This window comes from Sus scrofa, chromosome 9 (assembly GCF_054392235.1).
Source record: "Sus scrofa isolate SSC_HxYL_T2T_F1_AM1 chromosome 9, Sscrofa_HxYL_maternal_Yorkshire_Landrace_v2.0, whole genome shotgun sequence".
In the NCBI taxonomy this organism is placed as follows: domain Eukaryota; kingdom Metazoa; phylum Chordata; class Mammalia; order Artiodactyla; family Suidae; genus Sus; species Sus scrofa.
The window spans coordinates 113067541-113085828 of NC_139391.1; the positions used below are offsets into that span (position 1 = coordinate 113067541).

At 37.6% G+C, this 18288-nt stretch overlaps 1 protein-coding gene and 1 long non-coding RNA gene across 7 annotated transcripts in view; one reads left to right on the top strand and one right to left on the bottom strand.

Moving 5' to 3' along the window:
- Nucleotides 1-419: 419 nt before the first annotated feature.
- PNPLA8 (patatin like phospholipase domain containing 8) overlaps nt 420-18288 on the bottom strand; it is a 50293-nt gene continuing 32424 nt past the window's right edge. For 5 of the 6 annotated variants that reach the window (XR_014816842.1, XM_021063576.2, XM_021063575.2 and 2 more), the window contains 3 exons: nt 16274-16468; nt 8114-8309; nt 420-1506 (listed from right to left, as the gene is read on the bottom strand). Coding sequence is in view for 4 of the 6 variants with exons in the window: in XM_021063576.2 (XP_020919235.1) it covers nt 1232-1506; nt 8114-8309; nt 16274-16468 (666 nt within the window). In the remaining 2 variants the exon portion in view is untranslated. Of the gene's footprint in view, nt 1507-8113; nt 8310-16273; nt 16811-18288 lie in introns of all 6 variants that reach the window. The other variant, XR_014816844.1, reaches the window with a different exon arrangement.
- Nucleotides 5463-8968, top strand: LOC146400093 (uncharacterized). The gene is made up of 2 exons (XR_014816847.1): nt 5463-8872; nt 8919-8968. It is a non-coding gene; the product is annotated as an uncharacterized LOC146400093 (long non-coding RNA).

The following is an 18288-nucleotide window of genomic DNA, read 5'->3' on the forward strand; positions in this document are numbered from 1 at the left end:
ATTAGCATCCAGCCTCGTGGCTCTCCCAGCATCTGTGAACTACGTCTCACTGCCTCTACACATCAATGTTGCAAAATCACCGTATGACAATTGGGGCAAAGGCTTTAGCTCTAGTTTACATGTATAAAGCAAAGGGAACTCACCTTTTATCATTTCTCTTGACAAGTCTAAACACAGTGAAGGATTGATATGGCAGATAGATAGATAACACAACGAAGATGAATCTGGTTGGCATAAACAATGATTCGGGTTGCTGTAGGTGTTACTTACGTTTGTGAAATCCAGACAGTTTAGAGGAGTTAAGGTAAAGCAAGCCTAATATTTTTTAAAAAGCCTACTATTGACAGGAATATTCAAACGCTACAAAGAGAGGAAGAGCTACAACATGAATAATAAATAATGTAAAAATGACATTAGCCTTTTAACATAGGTCATTTCCATTGTTTATTTTTGTTAATGATAGGGGTATTTTCTCAGTAAATTCAAATAATTAATTTCGTAACAGTGGATGATAATCTATAGCTAGAGAAGTTAACATACAGCATTATCTTGCATTATCTTGAAATTTCAGGTGGGAAAAGTAGATGATGAGAACTTCACCTATCTTTTTGAACCAAATAATGTTGGAATAAACATATTTTGAATAATAGAAAACTAAATCTGGTTCTTTCATATTTCAATGTAAAAGTTCTTTGATAGAATACCATTTTTCTGCATCTGTTTAGACAATACAATAGTAGATGGCAACATGTGGATCATAGAATGTAGCTTGTGAAAACCTAGGTGATATTTAAAGAGATGAATTAATTGAAGACAATTCATGCTCTTTCACATGAAAGAAAATCAATGATCAAATAAATTTAACATGATTACGGTGACTAAAGTAAAAAATATCAAATATGCTAGTTCTCAGTGCTTGTTTGGCACATATATTAATAAATTCTCAAACATCAACAATGCAACACCGATATGTACTAAAACCAACTAGCACAGTGAGATTCCTAAAGCACAGTTAATTATTAACATCATAAAAACCTAATTCCCATATGAATTCTGTAATCAGACACACCCTCTCTGTACTGTGCAAGCTGGTCTGAACACTGTCTTTTCAGGATCCCTCAGAATTCATTAGCATTTCAAAGGTAAGTCATGCTGAACTCCACAATTCCTCATTGAATTCTGTGGATCTTCTGGACAGGCATTCAGTTATGAGACTATACGCACACATTCGTCACAACTTTGAAAAGAATGGAAGGCCTTCATACATGTCAGTTTTTAGTTTTATCCAATCATTAATTTTCTGCAGAGTTGTTTTTTCTTGACTTAATATTTTTGCAAGTTTTTTCATTTTCTCTTCATTTCTTTCTATGTACTTCAACCCTTCCAACTGCAGCTGATTCAGTTTTTCATTTCGACTTTCATCTAGAGGTATGTTTTCACACATTACAGGATTAAATCTAAAATAGGTGTCAGGAGGTAAGAGACCATCAAGCATTACATGGACTTCTGTTAAAACAAAGGAAAGAAAATAGGATGATTAAAAAAATTGAGTTGTTTTACAAGGATCTAATTTTATGTTTGTTTAAAATTTTCCTATTCTAGGAAAACTACAAAGCATTGCTTATTTCCACACTTCAGCTAATTAATAAGAAAGAATCCCTAATATTGAATACAGCTACAAAATGAAACATCTCCCAAACACATCATACAATTCTTTTTTTTTTTTTTTTTTTTGGCTTTTTAGGGCCAAAGCTGCAGCATTTGGAAGTTCCCAGGCAAGGGTCGAATTAGAGCTGCAGCTACCGACCTACACCACATCACAGCAACTTGGGATCCCAGCCGAGTCTTTGACCTATACCATAGCTTGTGGCAACGCCAGATCCCTGACCCATTGAGTGAGGCAGGGATCAAACCTGCATCCTCATGGATACTAGAAGGATTCATTTCTGCTGCACTCCAATGGGAATTCTCCCTTTTTTTGATTTTTAATTTCTTAAGACCATCTTAATTGAGATATAATTTACATAAAGTCTCTACTGATTTTAAATGTCTAATTTGACAGGTTTTGATAAATGTGTACCTTGGCGCGAGCACAGTAATCATGACATAGAACACTTCCCATTACCTTCATGCCTCCTTATGGCTGGGTCCCACCTTACCCTTCGCCATTTCTAAAATTTCACACAAATAGAATCATAACTATATAGCTGTTCTGTGTCTGGCTAGCTTCTTTTACTCAGCAAAATGCTTTTGAAATACATGTTGCAGCATGGATCGATTGCTCCTTCCCTCTTATTGCTGATTAGTGATCCACTGTACGGATATAACACAATGTGTTCTTTCCGGTCTGATTCTTGGCAGTTTTTAGCTACTAGGAATAATCCTAAGCCATTCTGTGGATTTATGATGCCAGTTACCTTAGCTAAATACTCATGGATGAAATTGCTGGGTCATATGGTAAAAGCATGTTTATCTTTTTAAAAACTGCAACACTGTTTTCCAAATGGCTGTATTATTTTGCATTCCAACACTTAATATATCTGAGTTCCCATCTTTGCCAACACTTGGTATTGTCCGTCTTAATTTTAACCCTTCTACAGGATATAGTGGTACACTGTGGTCTCAATTTTCATTTCTCTGATGACTAATGACACTAAAAAGTCTTTCATGGCTTATCAGTCATCTGTGTTATCTTCTTCAATGAAGGGCCTGTTCAAATATTTTGCCCATTTTTTTCACTAAATATCTTTTCTTCTCTATAAATTCCTTACGTACATGTAAGAATTTTCTATATAGTTTGCATCTGATTATATATTTGGTTCTGATGATAGATAAGACACATGATTTACTAATATTTTAATTCAGTGTATAGCTGTCTTTTTATTAAATTTCTTTTGAAGAACAAAATTTAGAACTTGATGAAGTCTAATTTTATCTGTTTTTTTCTTTGACATTCATGTTTTTTGTGTCCTATCTAAAGACTCTTTACCTTGCTCAAGGTCATTAAGACTTTTCTCCAGGGTATTCTAGAAGATTTACAGTTTTAGCTCTATGATCCATTTCAGTAGTTTTTATATATGCTGTGAAGGGTCAAGGTTCAACTTTCTAAATATAGTTTTCTGACTCCCCCAGCACTATTTGTTGAAGATTATCCTTTTCTCACTGAATTACCTTTGTCAAAAACCTTTTGACCAGACAAGTCTGGATCAATTTCTGTACTATTACATACTATTTATCTTACATTTATCTTTATGTAAATACCAGAGTCCCTTGCTTATTATAGTTTTACAGTCTTGAAGTCAGTGTAAGTCCTCCAACTTTGTCCTTTCTCAAAACTCTTGGTTACTCTAGGTCCTTCACATATCCATATAAATTTTATGGTTATCTTGTTAATCTCTACCCCAGAAAATGTCTGTTTTGATTTTTACAACAGTTGCTTGGAGTCTCTGGATCAACCTGTGGTTTGCTACTGTAACAATACCGAGATTTCCAACTCTTTAACAGAGTATATCTGCAATTTCTCTCAGCAGTGTTTTGTAAGAGATCTTGTATTTGTTAAATAGTTCCTTAAGTATTTACTATTTTAATGCTATTATAAATATTATCTATCTTTGTATATATTTATTTCCAATTTCTAATTGTTCATTGCTAGTATGCAAAAATACAATTGATTTTTATTGATCTTACATTCTTCGACTTTGCTAAACTCACTGTATTAGTTCTAGCAGCTGTTTTATAGATTCCTTAGGATTGTTAACATAGACAACCACGTTGTCTATAAACACTTCATTTCTAATCTGCATGCTTTTTAAAATTTTTATTTTTATTTGTCTTTTTGCTTTTTCTAGGGCTGCTCCTGCAGCATATGGAGGTTCCCAGGCTAGGGGTCGAATTGGAGCTGTAGCTGTCGGCCTACGCCAGGGCCACAGCAACACGGGATCACCAGATCTTTAACCCACGGAGCAAGGCCAGGGATCGAGCCCGCACCGTCATGGTTCCTAGTCGGATTCGTTAACCACAGTGCCATGACGGGAACTCCTGTGTGCCTTTTATTTTCTTTTATTGCCTTATCTTCAGTACAACACTGACTGGAAGTGATGAGAGACATCTAATCTAAATCAGCTCCTGATCTTAAGCAGAATGTATTCAGTCCTTCACCATTAAATATGATGCTAGCACTACTTTTTTTGGTAGATGACCAAGGAAGTTTCCTCCTGTTCCTAAGTTGCTGGAAGTTTGTTTGTTTGTTTTTTTAATCATGAATGGATGTTGCATTTTGTCAGATGTCTTTTCTGCATCTATTGAGATTATCACAAAATTTTTCCTTTTTCTAGTCTGTTCATACAGTGAATTATATTGAATTTTTGAAATTTAATTCAAACATATATTCCTGGGATGAACCCTATCGGGTTATGCTGTATTCTCCTTTTATATACTGCTGAGTTCAATTTATCAGTATATTTTAAGGATTTTTGCATGCATATTAGTAGGGGATATTGACTTGTATTTTTATATTTTTTAGCAATATTTCTGCCTGGTTTTGGTGTCAGGGTAAAGGTGGCTTTAGTAAATAGGAAAATATTTATTCTTCTAGTTTCTCCATGTATTTGTACAGAACTATTAATCTTATCAATTGTATTTTTCATGTCACATATTGTATTTTTCACCTTTACAGATTTGATTTGGGTCATTTCTATATCATCTATTTGTTTCATCATGTTCAAATCTTCCTCTATCTCAGAGAATATATGGAGTATACAACAGTTTTGTAACATCACTGTCTGCCAATTCTTTCTTTCTCTCTCTTTTTTTTTTTTTTTTTTTTGCTTTTTAGGGCCACAAGTGCGGCACATGGAGATTCCCAGGCCAGGAGTCTAATCGGAGCTACAGCTGCTGGCCTATGCCACAGTCATATAGCAACTCATAGCCACTTGAGGTCAGAGCCCCATCTGTGACCTACACCATAGCTCATGGCAATGCCAGATCCTCAACCCACTGAGCAAGGCCAGGGATTGAACCCACAACCTCATGGTTTCTAGTCGGATTCGTTTCTGCTGCACCATGATGAGAACTCTGCCCCTGTCTGCCAATTCTATCATCTGTTTCCTATCTTGGTTTGTTCTCATTGGTTGGATATGCTCCTAGTTAATGGTGTCTTTTCATGCTTCTTTCTTTGTATACCTGGTAAAATTTTTTTTTTTTTTTTTTTTTTTTTTTTTGCTTTTTAGGGCCATACTTGCAGCATATGGAAGTTTCTAGGCTGGGGTTGAATTGGAGCTGCAGCTGCCAGCCTACACCACAGACACAGCAACGTGGGAATCCAAGCCATGTCTGCAACCTACACCACAACTCACAGCAATGCTGGATCCTTAACCCACTGAGCAAGGCCAGAGATTGAACCTGCATCCTCATGGATGGTAGTCAGGCTTGTTGCCTGCTAAGCCACAATGGGAACTTCCTTCACTTTTTTTTTCATTTTTCATTTTTATTTTTTTTTGCTTTTTAGGGCCACAAGGGGTAATTTTTTTTTTATTGGATGCCAACCATTGTGAACCTCACTGATGTTTTGTCTTTTTTCTTTTTTTTTTTTAACCGTGTCCACAGCACATGGAAGTTCCTGGGCCAGGGATCAAACTCGTGCTGTAGTTTTGACTTGCACCACGTCCACAGCAATGTGTGATCCTTAACCTGCTGTGCCACACGGGAACTTCTGAACCTCACATTTTTGTGTGCTGGAATGGTCACATTCCTTTAAATATTGTTGGATTTTCTTCTAACAGTGGATGCTGTTAAAATGGAATTAACCAAAAAAAAAAAAAGATCAAATCGATCTTTTTGAGGATTGCTTTTATGCCATTTTAGGGTGGATCGAGAGCAGCCTTCAGTCTAGAACTAATCTGATGCCACTACTGAGACAGTCCCCTTCTGAGGCCTCTGCTGCACATTCCACATATTATAACATCTTTCTAACCTAGGTGATAGAAATCTGAGCTACTCGGGTCCCATGTGAGCTCCAAAGATTCTTCTGCCTAATCACACTGGGGCCATCTGCCTTGGGGAGTCCCTCACACACATGTGCACAGCACGGGTCAGTACTCAAGGGGACTCCTTTGCATGTCTCTAGGGCACTCTGTCTATGAAGCTGCCTTCTCTATAGCATTTTGCCCACAAATTTTAGCTTCTTTGGCTTCCTTGAATTCAAAATTGTTTTCTGAACTACAAAGGACTGTCCTGCTTTTCTGAGTTCCCCCCTCCCTGTGCTACAGCCTAGAAACACCTCAGGTAGCAAGCCTGGCAATCATGTGATTACTTCATTTATTTTCCTTCTCTCAAGGATCACTGACCAAAGCCACCTGTCATCTAATAGCTGAAAACCACTGCTCTGTGGTTTTCTAATGATTTAAGGTAGCAGGAAATATATGGTTCCTATTATTCCATCATGGCCAGAAGCTGAAGTCTAAAGTCTCTTCTGAAATGTTTAAAACATATGTATCCTTTTAGACCCATATCAAGTCTAAATTGCTTCTGGTAAATTGTCTACAACAATATAGTTTAGTGTTCTCATTGTCTTAATCATCTACTATCCACCATTTATTTAGCAACTGAAAATATATTAGATTGAACCAAATGAAACTGCCACTTTTATAGGTTAATAACCATCAGCAATCACATTTCATTCTAATTCTTCACTAATTAGAACATAAGCGCAGAAGGCAGCACTTGACATTTCTTAAAACTTTCAAATGAGCCCATTACACGTATGAATATCCTGACTGGATAATCAAGACTATCTTTTTCTCAGACAACTGCTTACAGTAAGAAGATCTTACTGATTTGACAACAAAATTTCAGATAGTGAAAAATCCAGGGTGGCACTTTCTCTTGGGTTACCCTTCAACAGAAGAACATCCTCAGTGGGGTGCTGAAGATCCTCATGTAGGCTAATGACTCAGTAAATAACATGGTACCATGGAGAGAATGGGATTTAAAAGCAAGGGACTATTAAGCGGTAAAAACTCTTTTAAACAGATTTCATGTAGGGCTTAAAAGTAATGTAGTAAAATGAGGTGATTTAGACCTCAAGGCCAAAATGAGAAAGTCAACAAATACTGACTGCCTACTGTGCCAGGCACTGCAGTCAACACAGTCAACTGCTAAGTTCCTGCTTACATTCTTGTGGGATAGATAGAGAGACCATAAGCAATTAACAAGTGCGTGTGGGGAAACACACACACACACACACACACACACACACAATGAGATAGACGCCGTGAAAAAAAAAAAGAGGAAGCAGATAAGGGGTTAGCATGAGATGGTGAGGGGGTTAGAAAGTGATCAGAAAAGGGCTCCCTGGAGAAGTGACATCTGGGCAGAGACATCTGAATGAAGCAAGGGAGGGAATCAAGCATGTACCTGGGGGAAGGCCTTACAAAGAGAAGATGGCAACTCCCTGAGGCAGGAGACTTCTTAGCAAGTTTGAGGAACAGAAAGAATTAAAGCGTAGCTGGACACACTTTATAGAGGGGACACATTTTGAGAAGGGGGGAAGAGATGCATTCCAAGACCGGATGAATTTCAGTGAATGAGGCTTTTGGATTTTGTTCTAAGTGTGACAGGAAGCCTAGGGGGTTTTGAGCTGGGTATAGACGCGATTTAGTTTACACTGTAAAAGGGTCTCTTGGGCCTTTATACGAAGACTAGGTCACAGGGGCAGCAAGAGTGGAAATGAGGACTTATTCCAGTTTACCTCCACAATACAAAATCATTGAATTCCTTAAGCACTCTTTCTCTGTTAGCATTTGTATATCTGAGTCAACCGATTTCTTTTCTTTTCCCTGTTACTTAACTGGCTCCAACCAAGAGTCTCCAACCAAGCCTTTGCTGCTAATCCCGCTCAGCCTTCAACTGTAAGGAGGCAAAGGCAGCATCAGCTCCCACATGGAGAAGAGTCACTACCCTGGGGTTACTCAGGAGAAACAGAAACGACATAAGACCTGCTTCCATGTGCTTCTTAAGTCTACAACACAAATGTAACACCATTCACTTCTGGAGGACACCCTGAACTGCATCCCAGAAGGTAAAGTAAGTGAAGGCAGCACATAAACAGACTGACCTTCTGTGTCCGTAGCACTGTTGATGACATTAGACAGTTTGGTTTTCAGGCTGGTGTACGTTGTGGTGTTTCTCACGTCGCTCTCGTAACGTCCGGTGCCCAAGGACACTATGCACTCTAACGGCACGTCTGGCCAAAGACATTTACACTCGTGCATTGCTAGTGCTGAAGGGTTATTCAGAAGCAGACCTCCATCCTGCAAAACACAGGGCGAGCAAACATAGCACAGAACTCTCAGAAGGAAAATTCTCTCTTCCAAAGATGAAAACAAATAATATTTTAAACAGTCTGAGATGTATTTGCTGGAAAAGCAGAACTATGTAATGAGCTGAACGAACTCTTTAAAAATGAGAGATTCCATTAAAGTATATTTATTTTATATACTGCAGCTGTAGAAGTCATGTGAAAACTCGCTGGCCTCATTGGCTTTAGTAAACCTTCCTTTCCTATTATGAAAAACCTTTGAACTTCTTGGATTGCTCTGCATACGTTGCTCAAAACTACTGAGATGAACTGAATTACTAAACCAGATCTTTATCCTTGTTCAGTGGCTAATATAGATTCCACATAAAATCTAACAAAAGAATTGCGATTCTGCCAGACAAATAAGAGCAGTTCTTCCTTCAGAAGTCAAATATAGGAGTTCCCATCGTGGTGCAGTGGTTAACGAATCCGACTAGGAACCATGAGGTTGCGGGTTCGGTCCCTGCCCTTGCTCAGTGGGTTAACAATCCGGCGTTGCCATGAGCTGTGGTGTAGGTTGCAGACACGGCTCGGATCCTGCGTTGCTGTGGCTCTGGTGTAGGCCGGTGGCTACAGCTCCGATTAGACCCCTAGCCTGGGAACCTCCATATGCTGCCGCCGGAGCAGCCCAAAGAAATAGCAAAAAAAAAAAAAAAAAAAAAAAAAGAAGTCAAATATAACCAAATTAATCAAACTAATTTGAAATTTTGCCAAGAATACAATTTCAAAGCACCGTATTCATTTACTACTGACTGATATAACCTAAACAAAGTGGAAAACTTAAAATTTTTAAGCATTTACCAATATTATTTTGAAAAATTCAGAAGGAAAGGGCAAAATATGCTGAGAGTATGCTGTAAAAATGTAGTAGAATAAAAGTCTATAACCAGTCTTGCATTCCTGGGAAAAACCTCACTTGGTATTAGTATATCCATTCGATTTTGAAAAGCTATAAGCTGTTAGAAAATTATTCCTTCTAATTTATTAGAGCCCAAATCTCCCTCCCCTAACTTGTACTTAATTCTAGATTTGCATTTTGAAGCTACACAAAATTCAACATCCTCTAATCCTACAGTGTGACCATTCAAGGCCTATTTGCAGTTTTCTGAAGGAGCCGCATTTTCTTGCCTTCATGCCTCTGCACATGCTGTCAATGCGAAATGTTCCTGCCCCAGACCCCTTCTCTGTTCAGCTCTTGCTTATTCTTCAAAACATGTTCCAAGGGTCATGCATTCCAGCAAGAACCTAACTGAAACAATCCTGATATACTGAGTAGGCAATCCACTTCTACTGGAAGATAATTCTGTACAGAGTACATTAAAGAATTTTGAAAAAACATGCCTACTACAAGGATGAGAGAAATATAACCTTAAATTGTCATGCAGTTAAGATAACACATATTTAAAATGAATGCACATTACAGTAATCCACAGATTTGGGGGCAAAGATAAATAATGAATTAAATTATTTTTTCATGGGAGGGTTATTTTATCAAAATTCTTTTTTAATGTACTAGTAAAGTTATAGCATCTAGGATCTTTGCCAAAAGAACCATTTTGCATAGCAGAGTTTTCCTTAGAGTTATGTTGTGTGTGTGTGTATGTGTAATACATGTTATATATTTTTTAAATACAAAACTCTTTCTGGGAGTATTCTTGTGGCACAGCAGATTAAGGATCCATCACTGTCACTGCAGTGGACCGGGTCGCTGCTGTGGTGCAGGTGCAATCCCTCACCCCACAACTTCTACATGCTATGGGTGAAGTAAAAAAACAAAACAAAAAACCAAAAAAACACTTTTGCAATAAGCCATATACTTCTAAAATATCATAATGGTATTTTAATATTTTTCTGAAGATACAGAAGTAGGGGGAAAGAAACAGATTAGGAATCCTGATCCTTCCAATCTTAGCCTCTCTACTTATTAGCTCTTTGGTAGAGACCTCGTGACTTTTAAAATAAGGTTTGACTAGATAATTTCTAAAGTCCCTTCCAGTTTCAAAATTTTATGATTAGGTATTGTGTTGAGTATAGATACATGTATAATTTAAAATGGGTTCAATGGCAACTTATTTTACTACTGATCCTAGCACTTTAAACAGGCTTTGTTGACAGTTTCCTTTTCAATGATTTTCAAGTTTCTGATAAAAGTAAAAAGCAACACTTGCAGCAACGCAACCTCTAGGAAGGTAAGAATATGACTGTCTTTTTATAAAACTAATCAGGGAATCAAAAGATAAAAGAGACTTTCCCCAAGTTTTTCTTTTCCTTATGGAAAACCATCTACCCCATACCTCGCCATCATCAATATCAGTATCCTCTGGCTTGAAGGCCCCATTAAAAACACCATGCAGGAGTTCCCACTGTGGCTCAGTGGATTAAGGACCCCATGTAGTCTCCGTGAGGGTGTGGGCTGAATCCCTGGCCTCTCTCAGTGGGTTAAGGATCCGGTGTTGCTGAAAGACCACATGTGGTGCAGGTCACAGATGCAGCTCAGATTTGGTGTTGGCATGGCTGTGGTGTAGATATGCAGCTCCAGCTCCAATTTGACCCGTATCCTAGGAACTTCCATATACTGCAGATGTGGCCGTAAGAACAAACCGACCAACCATGTAGGGAGTTCCCACTGTGGCACAGTGTGTTAAGAATCCAACTGCAGAGGCTTGGGTTGCTGCAGAAGCACAGGTTTGAACCTTGGCCCAGCAAAGCAGGTTAAAGGATCTGGCATTGCCATAACTGTGGCGTACATCACAGCTCAGGATCAGATTCAATCCCTGGCCCGGGAATGTCTATATGCCACAGGTGCAGCCATTTAAAACAAACAAACAAAAAACAAACACTATGCAGGATTTTGCCCTACTATAAATTCTATAGTTATACTCCGTGTAACTTCTAATCTCTGGGTATTTCAATTTTTTTTTTTGGTCTTTTTTGTCTTTTTTTTTAAATCTTTTTAGGGCCGCACCCACAGCATTTGGAGGTTCCCAGGCTAGGGGTGTAATTGGAGTTGTTGCCGCTGGCCTACACCACAGCCACAGAAACGCCAGATCAGAGCCGCATCTGCGACCTACACCACAACTCATGGCAACACCGGATCCTTAACCCACTGAGCAAGGCCAGGGATCAAACCCTCAACCTCATGGTTCCTAGCTGGGTTCGTTTCCGCTGCACCACAACAGGAACTCTTAATCTCTGGATATTCCAGACGAAACACTTCATTACTGTAAAAGCTTTACAGAAGGATCAGAGAAGACAAAAGGAGAGAAAAGATAAGGGGCAAACAAGGTTTAGCATGAATCGACAATAGCAAAGCCAACCCCACATCAAAAAGTTTCCAGTGGTTTTAATAGCCATGCTTCAAATCAAATTCCTATTCCTTTAACTTTACTTCCTTTCCATCAAAAAAAAGTGCAGAAGTTAAAAATTTTGGTACGCACTTGAGTCCCAGGGTAAGGAATACCATCCCTTAAGTTCTGTTCATGGTTAGCCTACTGTTGTCAGACGCCTCCTCTAAGTTGTAGGCTAAGGTTTGGCCTATGGTGTCTCCTGAAGCCTTGCCATTCACTACAGCAGGGCAGTCACACCCTTGGTTATTTACATATTTTGTACTTACTGTCTGTCAGCCACTGCTCATGCTGGGTGCTGCCCTTGAAAAATGAACTTACTGGCGTTCCCGTCATGGCGCAGTGGTTAACGAATCCGACTAGGAACCATGAGGTTGCGGGTTCGATCCCTGGCCTTGCTCAGTGGGTTAAGGATCCGGCGTTGCCGTGAGCTGTGGTGTAGGTCACAGATGTGGCTCGGATCCCGCGCTGCAGTGGCTCTGGTGTAGGCTGGCGGCTACAGCTCCGATTCGACCCCTAGCCTGGGAATCTCCATATGCCTCGGGAGCGGCTCAAGAAAAGGCAAAAAAAAGACAAAAAAAAAAAAAAAGAAAAATGAACTCAATAAATAAAGCAACACATCTTTTGGTGGTACGCAAAGGATTGTGTTTTAATTGCAGTACATTGTGCAGGAACTTAATAGCTTAAAATTTATTTTATTTCTTTTAAATGTACATTTAACCATTTCAAATCATAAATCAGAGAATTTATACCAGAAAATAACTGCTGGACAACAGGAATAGCTAATCATCTCATATTCTTATTTTGGTTTTTTTTTTAATATTTTTTATTATGGTAAAAATGTATGACAAAAACTTGATTCTTTTAACCATCTTTAAGGTTATGATGCAGTGGAGTTTTACATTCGGAATGTTTTACTACTATCACTACTATTTATTTCCAAAACGTTTTTGTCACCGGAAAGGGAATCTGCAATCATTAAGCAATCACTCCTCATCCTCCCCCGACCCCATTCCTATCCCAATCAACTATTCATTCTTTATACATGAGCTCCGATGAAGTCTTTGTCAAGTCAATCCTGACAAGATAAGTCACATCTTTTACACTACTTCTCAACCCTATACATGTTTTTTATCATTGAATTTATCATCTCATTCTCTAACTGTTTATATTCTTCTAGTTTGAGCTATTTGAGAGTAGGATCCAGGAAACAACATGCTAGCAATTATGGCTAACACAGTGCCTGGCACTCAGTAAGCACTCACATTTATGTCCAGTTTCAATGACTAGTTGTGGCCTTGCACAGGCATAATTTAGCACAGAAAGTGCTAGGAAGGCTCTTTCTGCCTAAAATACTCTTTACCGGGAGCATTTATATGAAATATCATCATTTCACTTAGGTTAATGTATCTTGAGTTATGAATATAACCTTTTAAAATGTAAATTAGGCCTAAAAGAAATAATATTATTAGAATTTGCTATCAAAACATTCAGCACAAGCTCATTTATCAGACTCTTTCTCCAAAGACAGGGAATAAATGATTTAATTTTGCAGGGAGAGATGGAAAAAGATAAAAGAGAAGAGATATGCATATGGCTAAACTCATCAAGCTATATTCGTCAAATATGTGCCTTTATGTGTATATTAATTTTACCTGAATAAGTTGTTAAAAAGAGAGAGAGGCAAGGGGTAATTGTGTGTAAAAATTACTATTTCAAGATAAATATGAAGCCACTTGGGTGGGGGAAGAGAAATAATACATTGGAAGTTACTCCAAAAGAATTCTTCCTACTTTATGATTTCCTAGGACATCTAATAAGCCTTGTAAATACTATAACATTCTTCTTACAAAGACCAATTAAAGCTACATATCTACTGACTCACACCTCCTAATTACAGTACTGCTTTCAATAACAGTTCAAATAGAATATTAATGTATAATTTATACTCTACCTGATTCCAGAAAGGATATGAACTTACATTAAAACATGTGTCAGACATGACAGTTAAAAGAGATTTTTAAAATGAAACTGGAAATAACTGAATATAATTATTCAAAGAACTTAGGATAAAAGGATTATAATAAGTAGTGTATTTGAGGGGTTTTTTTAATGACAAAATTCTAATACTTTATTAGTACGTAAAGTGTATTTGACTTTTAAACCTTTTGGCCACTTCTGAAGGGTTGGAAAGGAACTTTGCTTGGGATGTCCTCTTTGTTTAAACAATCAAGATCAATCTGCAGCTCAGTGTAAGCTCAAAGATTATAAGCTATGAAGGGAAAGAAATATTACTAGTCTACCTGAAGTGGAAAAAGAACCACTGAATTTCTTTTGTGTATTATATGTATTCTAGGGACTGAATTAAGTCCTAGAACTACTTTCTCTTAGATAAAGAATAAAGAGCAAGGGAGATAACTTCTTTTGACGACCGAGAACACACCGTCCTGAAATGCAGTAACTCATCACTTGAGATGTTCACTAATATTCTGGTGTAACTGTCATGACAACCATCTTAAAGTTGTAAGTTATTAACCTTAAACCTTGAAGTTGTAAATTATAAACATACTATATTTTTAAATACACTGTTATTTCTCTATTTATGACATGGTTTAAATACTATAGAATATGGAGAAACAGTTGTTACAAACAGCAAGATACATATTAAGATAAACATTTTATTTAAACTAGTAAGTCCTGAAATCAACACTTAGAAGAAACTCTACAGCTACCACTTTCTGTCCTGAGGGGGTGGAATAAACCAGAGAAAGGGGAGAAGGGGAAGTGCCTTACATAACTCAGCAATGACTGATGTGACCAAGTAAGAAACAGTCTGCATTGACTCCAAAGACGAAAGGAACCCTATTTTAATCTCTTAACTGCAAAGAGTATGACAATACTTCTGGAAAGACAGAAAAAAAATGGGACAGTTGAGTCTAACATTTAAAAATATAACCAAGCTGCAAATGATATAAAATTGGGTTGTGATGATGGTTGTACAACTATAAATGTAATAAAATTCATTAAATAATTAAAAAATATACATATATATCTCTAAGCTGCTACATAAAAATATAGGAGAAAATAAGCTAATGAAAATGTTTTAGCTATAACATGAACTTATGTAAATTAAAATTATATAGTTGATATGTAGTTTATATAGAAGATCTGTAGTTTCTGAACAACATTTAAAAATCCTTATAAAAATGTTTTTTTCTCAACATATATCTGAATACCAAATGATTCTGAGAGAGTAGAAAGGAGAGTTAAGGTTATTGGCTCCATCAAAAAGACTGATTTTAAGTGGGATAGCATATAAAAAATTAGGCATGTATTAAAAACATGTATTTTGAAAGTATTAGCTCAAAAGCTTTGTTGACTTTTTCTTGATCATTTAGTAAAAGTTATGAGTTAAGAGTTGCATAAACAGTGGTAAAACATGACAGGGAAAAATTTATGATAAATAAATGAGTGTATAACACAGAAAAAGAATAAATTATTCAACATTACAGAAATAATACTCAACATTATTGATGATTTAGCCATAAATTTAAAAACAGTACAGGAGTTTTGCCATGGCACAGAGGATTTAAGGATCCAGTGCTGTCACTGCAGCAGTCGCTGCTTTGGTGCAGGTTTGATCCCTGGCCCAGGAACTTCCACATGCCATAGGTGTGGTTAAAATAAATAAATAATTTAAAAAAATAGTATAATTATAGATAGCATTCTACTCTGTCACTTACCAGTGGCAACCCTAGTCTAGTTACTTAACTTTTCTTAAGACTCTTTCATTTGTAAAATGGAAGTAACTGTATCTGCCTCATAAGCTGTGAGGATTAAACGAGGAAACCCACACAAAGGACTCTCTGGTGTTTGGCACATAGCTAATTTAACAAGTGTTTACTACTATTATTTTATTATATTCTCTCCTTCAAAATACATCCAGCAAAACTGTCAAAAAAACTGTATTCTGCATTTCAGAGATTGTTTCATTGTTACTTTTTTTTTATAAAGAATAGCTGTTTATGTAAACACTTTATATCAAGAACAAAACAAGCTCAGAAAAATGTGATCAGAGTATTACCTTTCACAGATAAGGCAACTAATGCCCTAGTATCTCAAAATCCTTTACAAAAGGAGATAGCTTAATACATTCTAGTTGGGGAGTTTTGGCCTTTGGTCTTTGTTACTTTTTTTTCTTCTTTTTCTTTTCATCTGCTTCCATTTTAAGCTTAACTTCTTCAGCTGTAAGAGCTCCCAGTTACTTACTCATTGCTACTTTTTAATCACATTTGGAAGCCAACCATACATACTACTTTATTTTTCCATCAAATTAAAATTATTATAACTGACCATGAATGACATTACATAAGACACAAACAAATCTTTCCTGAAATATGCTCTCAATGCAGAAGGCTTGCCAATCAAAGTAAAACAAACAAGTAAAAATATCTTGAACTGTATGTGCATCTTTTGCCACATTTCCACGAAGAACGTTTCCTTGACATTTAGTAAGTGCGGATTCTTTTTAATCATGTAAAGTTTTAAAAGCCAAGCCACACAGTCAACTTACTTGATGAAGATCATTTCCCAAGGCATATTCTGCAAAGTAGCCTGGAGCAGCAGATGAGGCCCTGATGGCCTGCCACATTTTATAGTGACAGCCTCCCAGATAGTGAGAGTTGACTCCAGGAAAGTGACCATAGTTTCTGAACACGAAAGCTTTTGGCGTTATCCCTCTGTTCACTATGGTACTTACTGCAGCTACCTAGTGAATTAAAAAGAGAACGATATTCAGTGTAGGCAGCAATATTTGGGAACAGTGAAAATTTCATATTATTTAGTAGTATGAATGAACAAATTCTACCTGTCAAGATAAATATACAGTATAACTATAATGTTCAGCAGAGGGGAGCAGATTCTTTTAAATAGGTATTTCTTTATGGGAAAATAGATACAAGGGCTGAGACAATTTTGAGACATGCATTATAAGAGAACAATAACAAAAGATAGTTTTTGACTACATGATTGTGCTAGCTATTTATTTATTTTTATTTATTTATTTTGCCTTTTTTTAGGGCCGCACCCACAGCATATGGAGGTTCCCAGGCTAGGGGTCTAATCAGAGCTACAGCTGCCAGCCTACGCCAGGATCTGAGCCGGGTCCGCGACCTACACCACATCTTTCGGCAAAGCCAGATCCCACTGAGTGAGGCCAGGGATTGAACCCACAACCTCATGGTTCCTAGGCAGATTCGTTTCCGCTGCACCACGATGGGAAGCCCTGTGTTAGCTATTTAAAAAAAACATTCAAGAGGCATACAATTGCAGGCCTTTATATAATAACTATATATAATAGCTGGCAGGAGCAATGAATAAAAACTACTTAAAGATGAATACACTATTTTCACATCATTTACAAATTAGTCTTTTTGTGCCCTTTGAAAGCATTACAACTTTAATAGCTGAAACTCTAACACTAAACAAATTCTCAAGGCTTTCTGATTATAGTTCATAACCGGTAACCAGGTTAATTTTTTATTAAAAAACTAATGTTTATCACCTGGCATCTTATATTTTATCACTGTCCACTGAATTTGTATAAAATGTGACGTATCTGTTAATGATCTGCAATATAAACTTAAGAAGCTGAAAGGAACTGGTGAAGCCGGGTTTCGAGGGTCCTGTGCCAAGCCCTGCCAGGGGCCTGTGTGCTTGGCCACTTTATTTTTTAATTTTTATTTTTTTCTTTCTTTTTAATGGCCTCATGGAAGTTCCCAGGCTAGGAGTCGAATTGGAGCTGCATCTGCGACCTACACTGCAGCCTGAGGCAAAGTCGGATCTTTAACCCACTGATTAAGGCTAGGGATCGAACCCACATCTTCACAGAGACAACGTTGGGTCCTTAACCCGCTAAGGTACAATGGGAACTCCATGCTTTGCTCTTTTAGAAACAAAAGGTCATGCTCCAAATTCTTGTGAGTGACCCAAGTGTGTGTCTAGGATAGAAATTAGCCATAAACTAATATCCAGAAGGTCTCTCTATTAATTGGTGTAGAGGTAGGTTCGATTAAAAAGAAATGTGTGGGTGGCTGCCTCCTTTACCCTGAGTGAATTATTTTTGAGGTGACTGCAGTTCCCCCATACCCACTCTACTCTTTTTTAAGGTAGTGATTCACACAATTCAAAAACAAACAAGCAAGAAGCCCTGAAGATGCAAGAGAACAGGAGATGCAGTGTGCATCCGGGGGTCCTCTCCAATGAGCTAGTGCATCTCATTACCATGGCCTCGCGGGGTCTGAGCCAGCTACCACTCCAGTCTCACCACACACTCTGCTCTCGGATCCCTAGGCTCCAGTCTGCAGGGACTCTCATTCCCCACATTTCTCTGTGATTCCTCCTGCACAGACTGTTCGCTTTGCCAGCCTTCAACAGAGCCCTCAAAGCTCATTTCTTTAGAGTTGCCTTCCCTCATAGTCCTGTAAATACATGCTTTCAAGCGACTGTTTTTGTGCTCTATGGCTCTAATTCCAGGAAAAACTCTATCTCACTTGTGTGATCATTTGATTAACGCTTACTTTGCCCTGC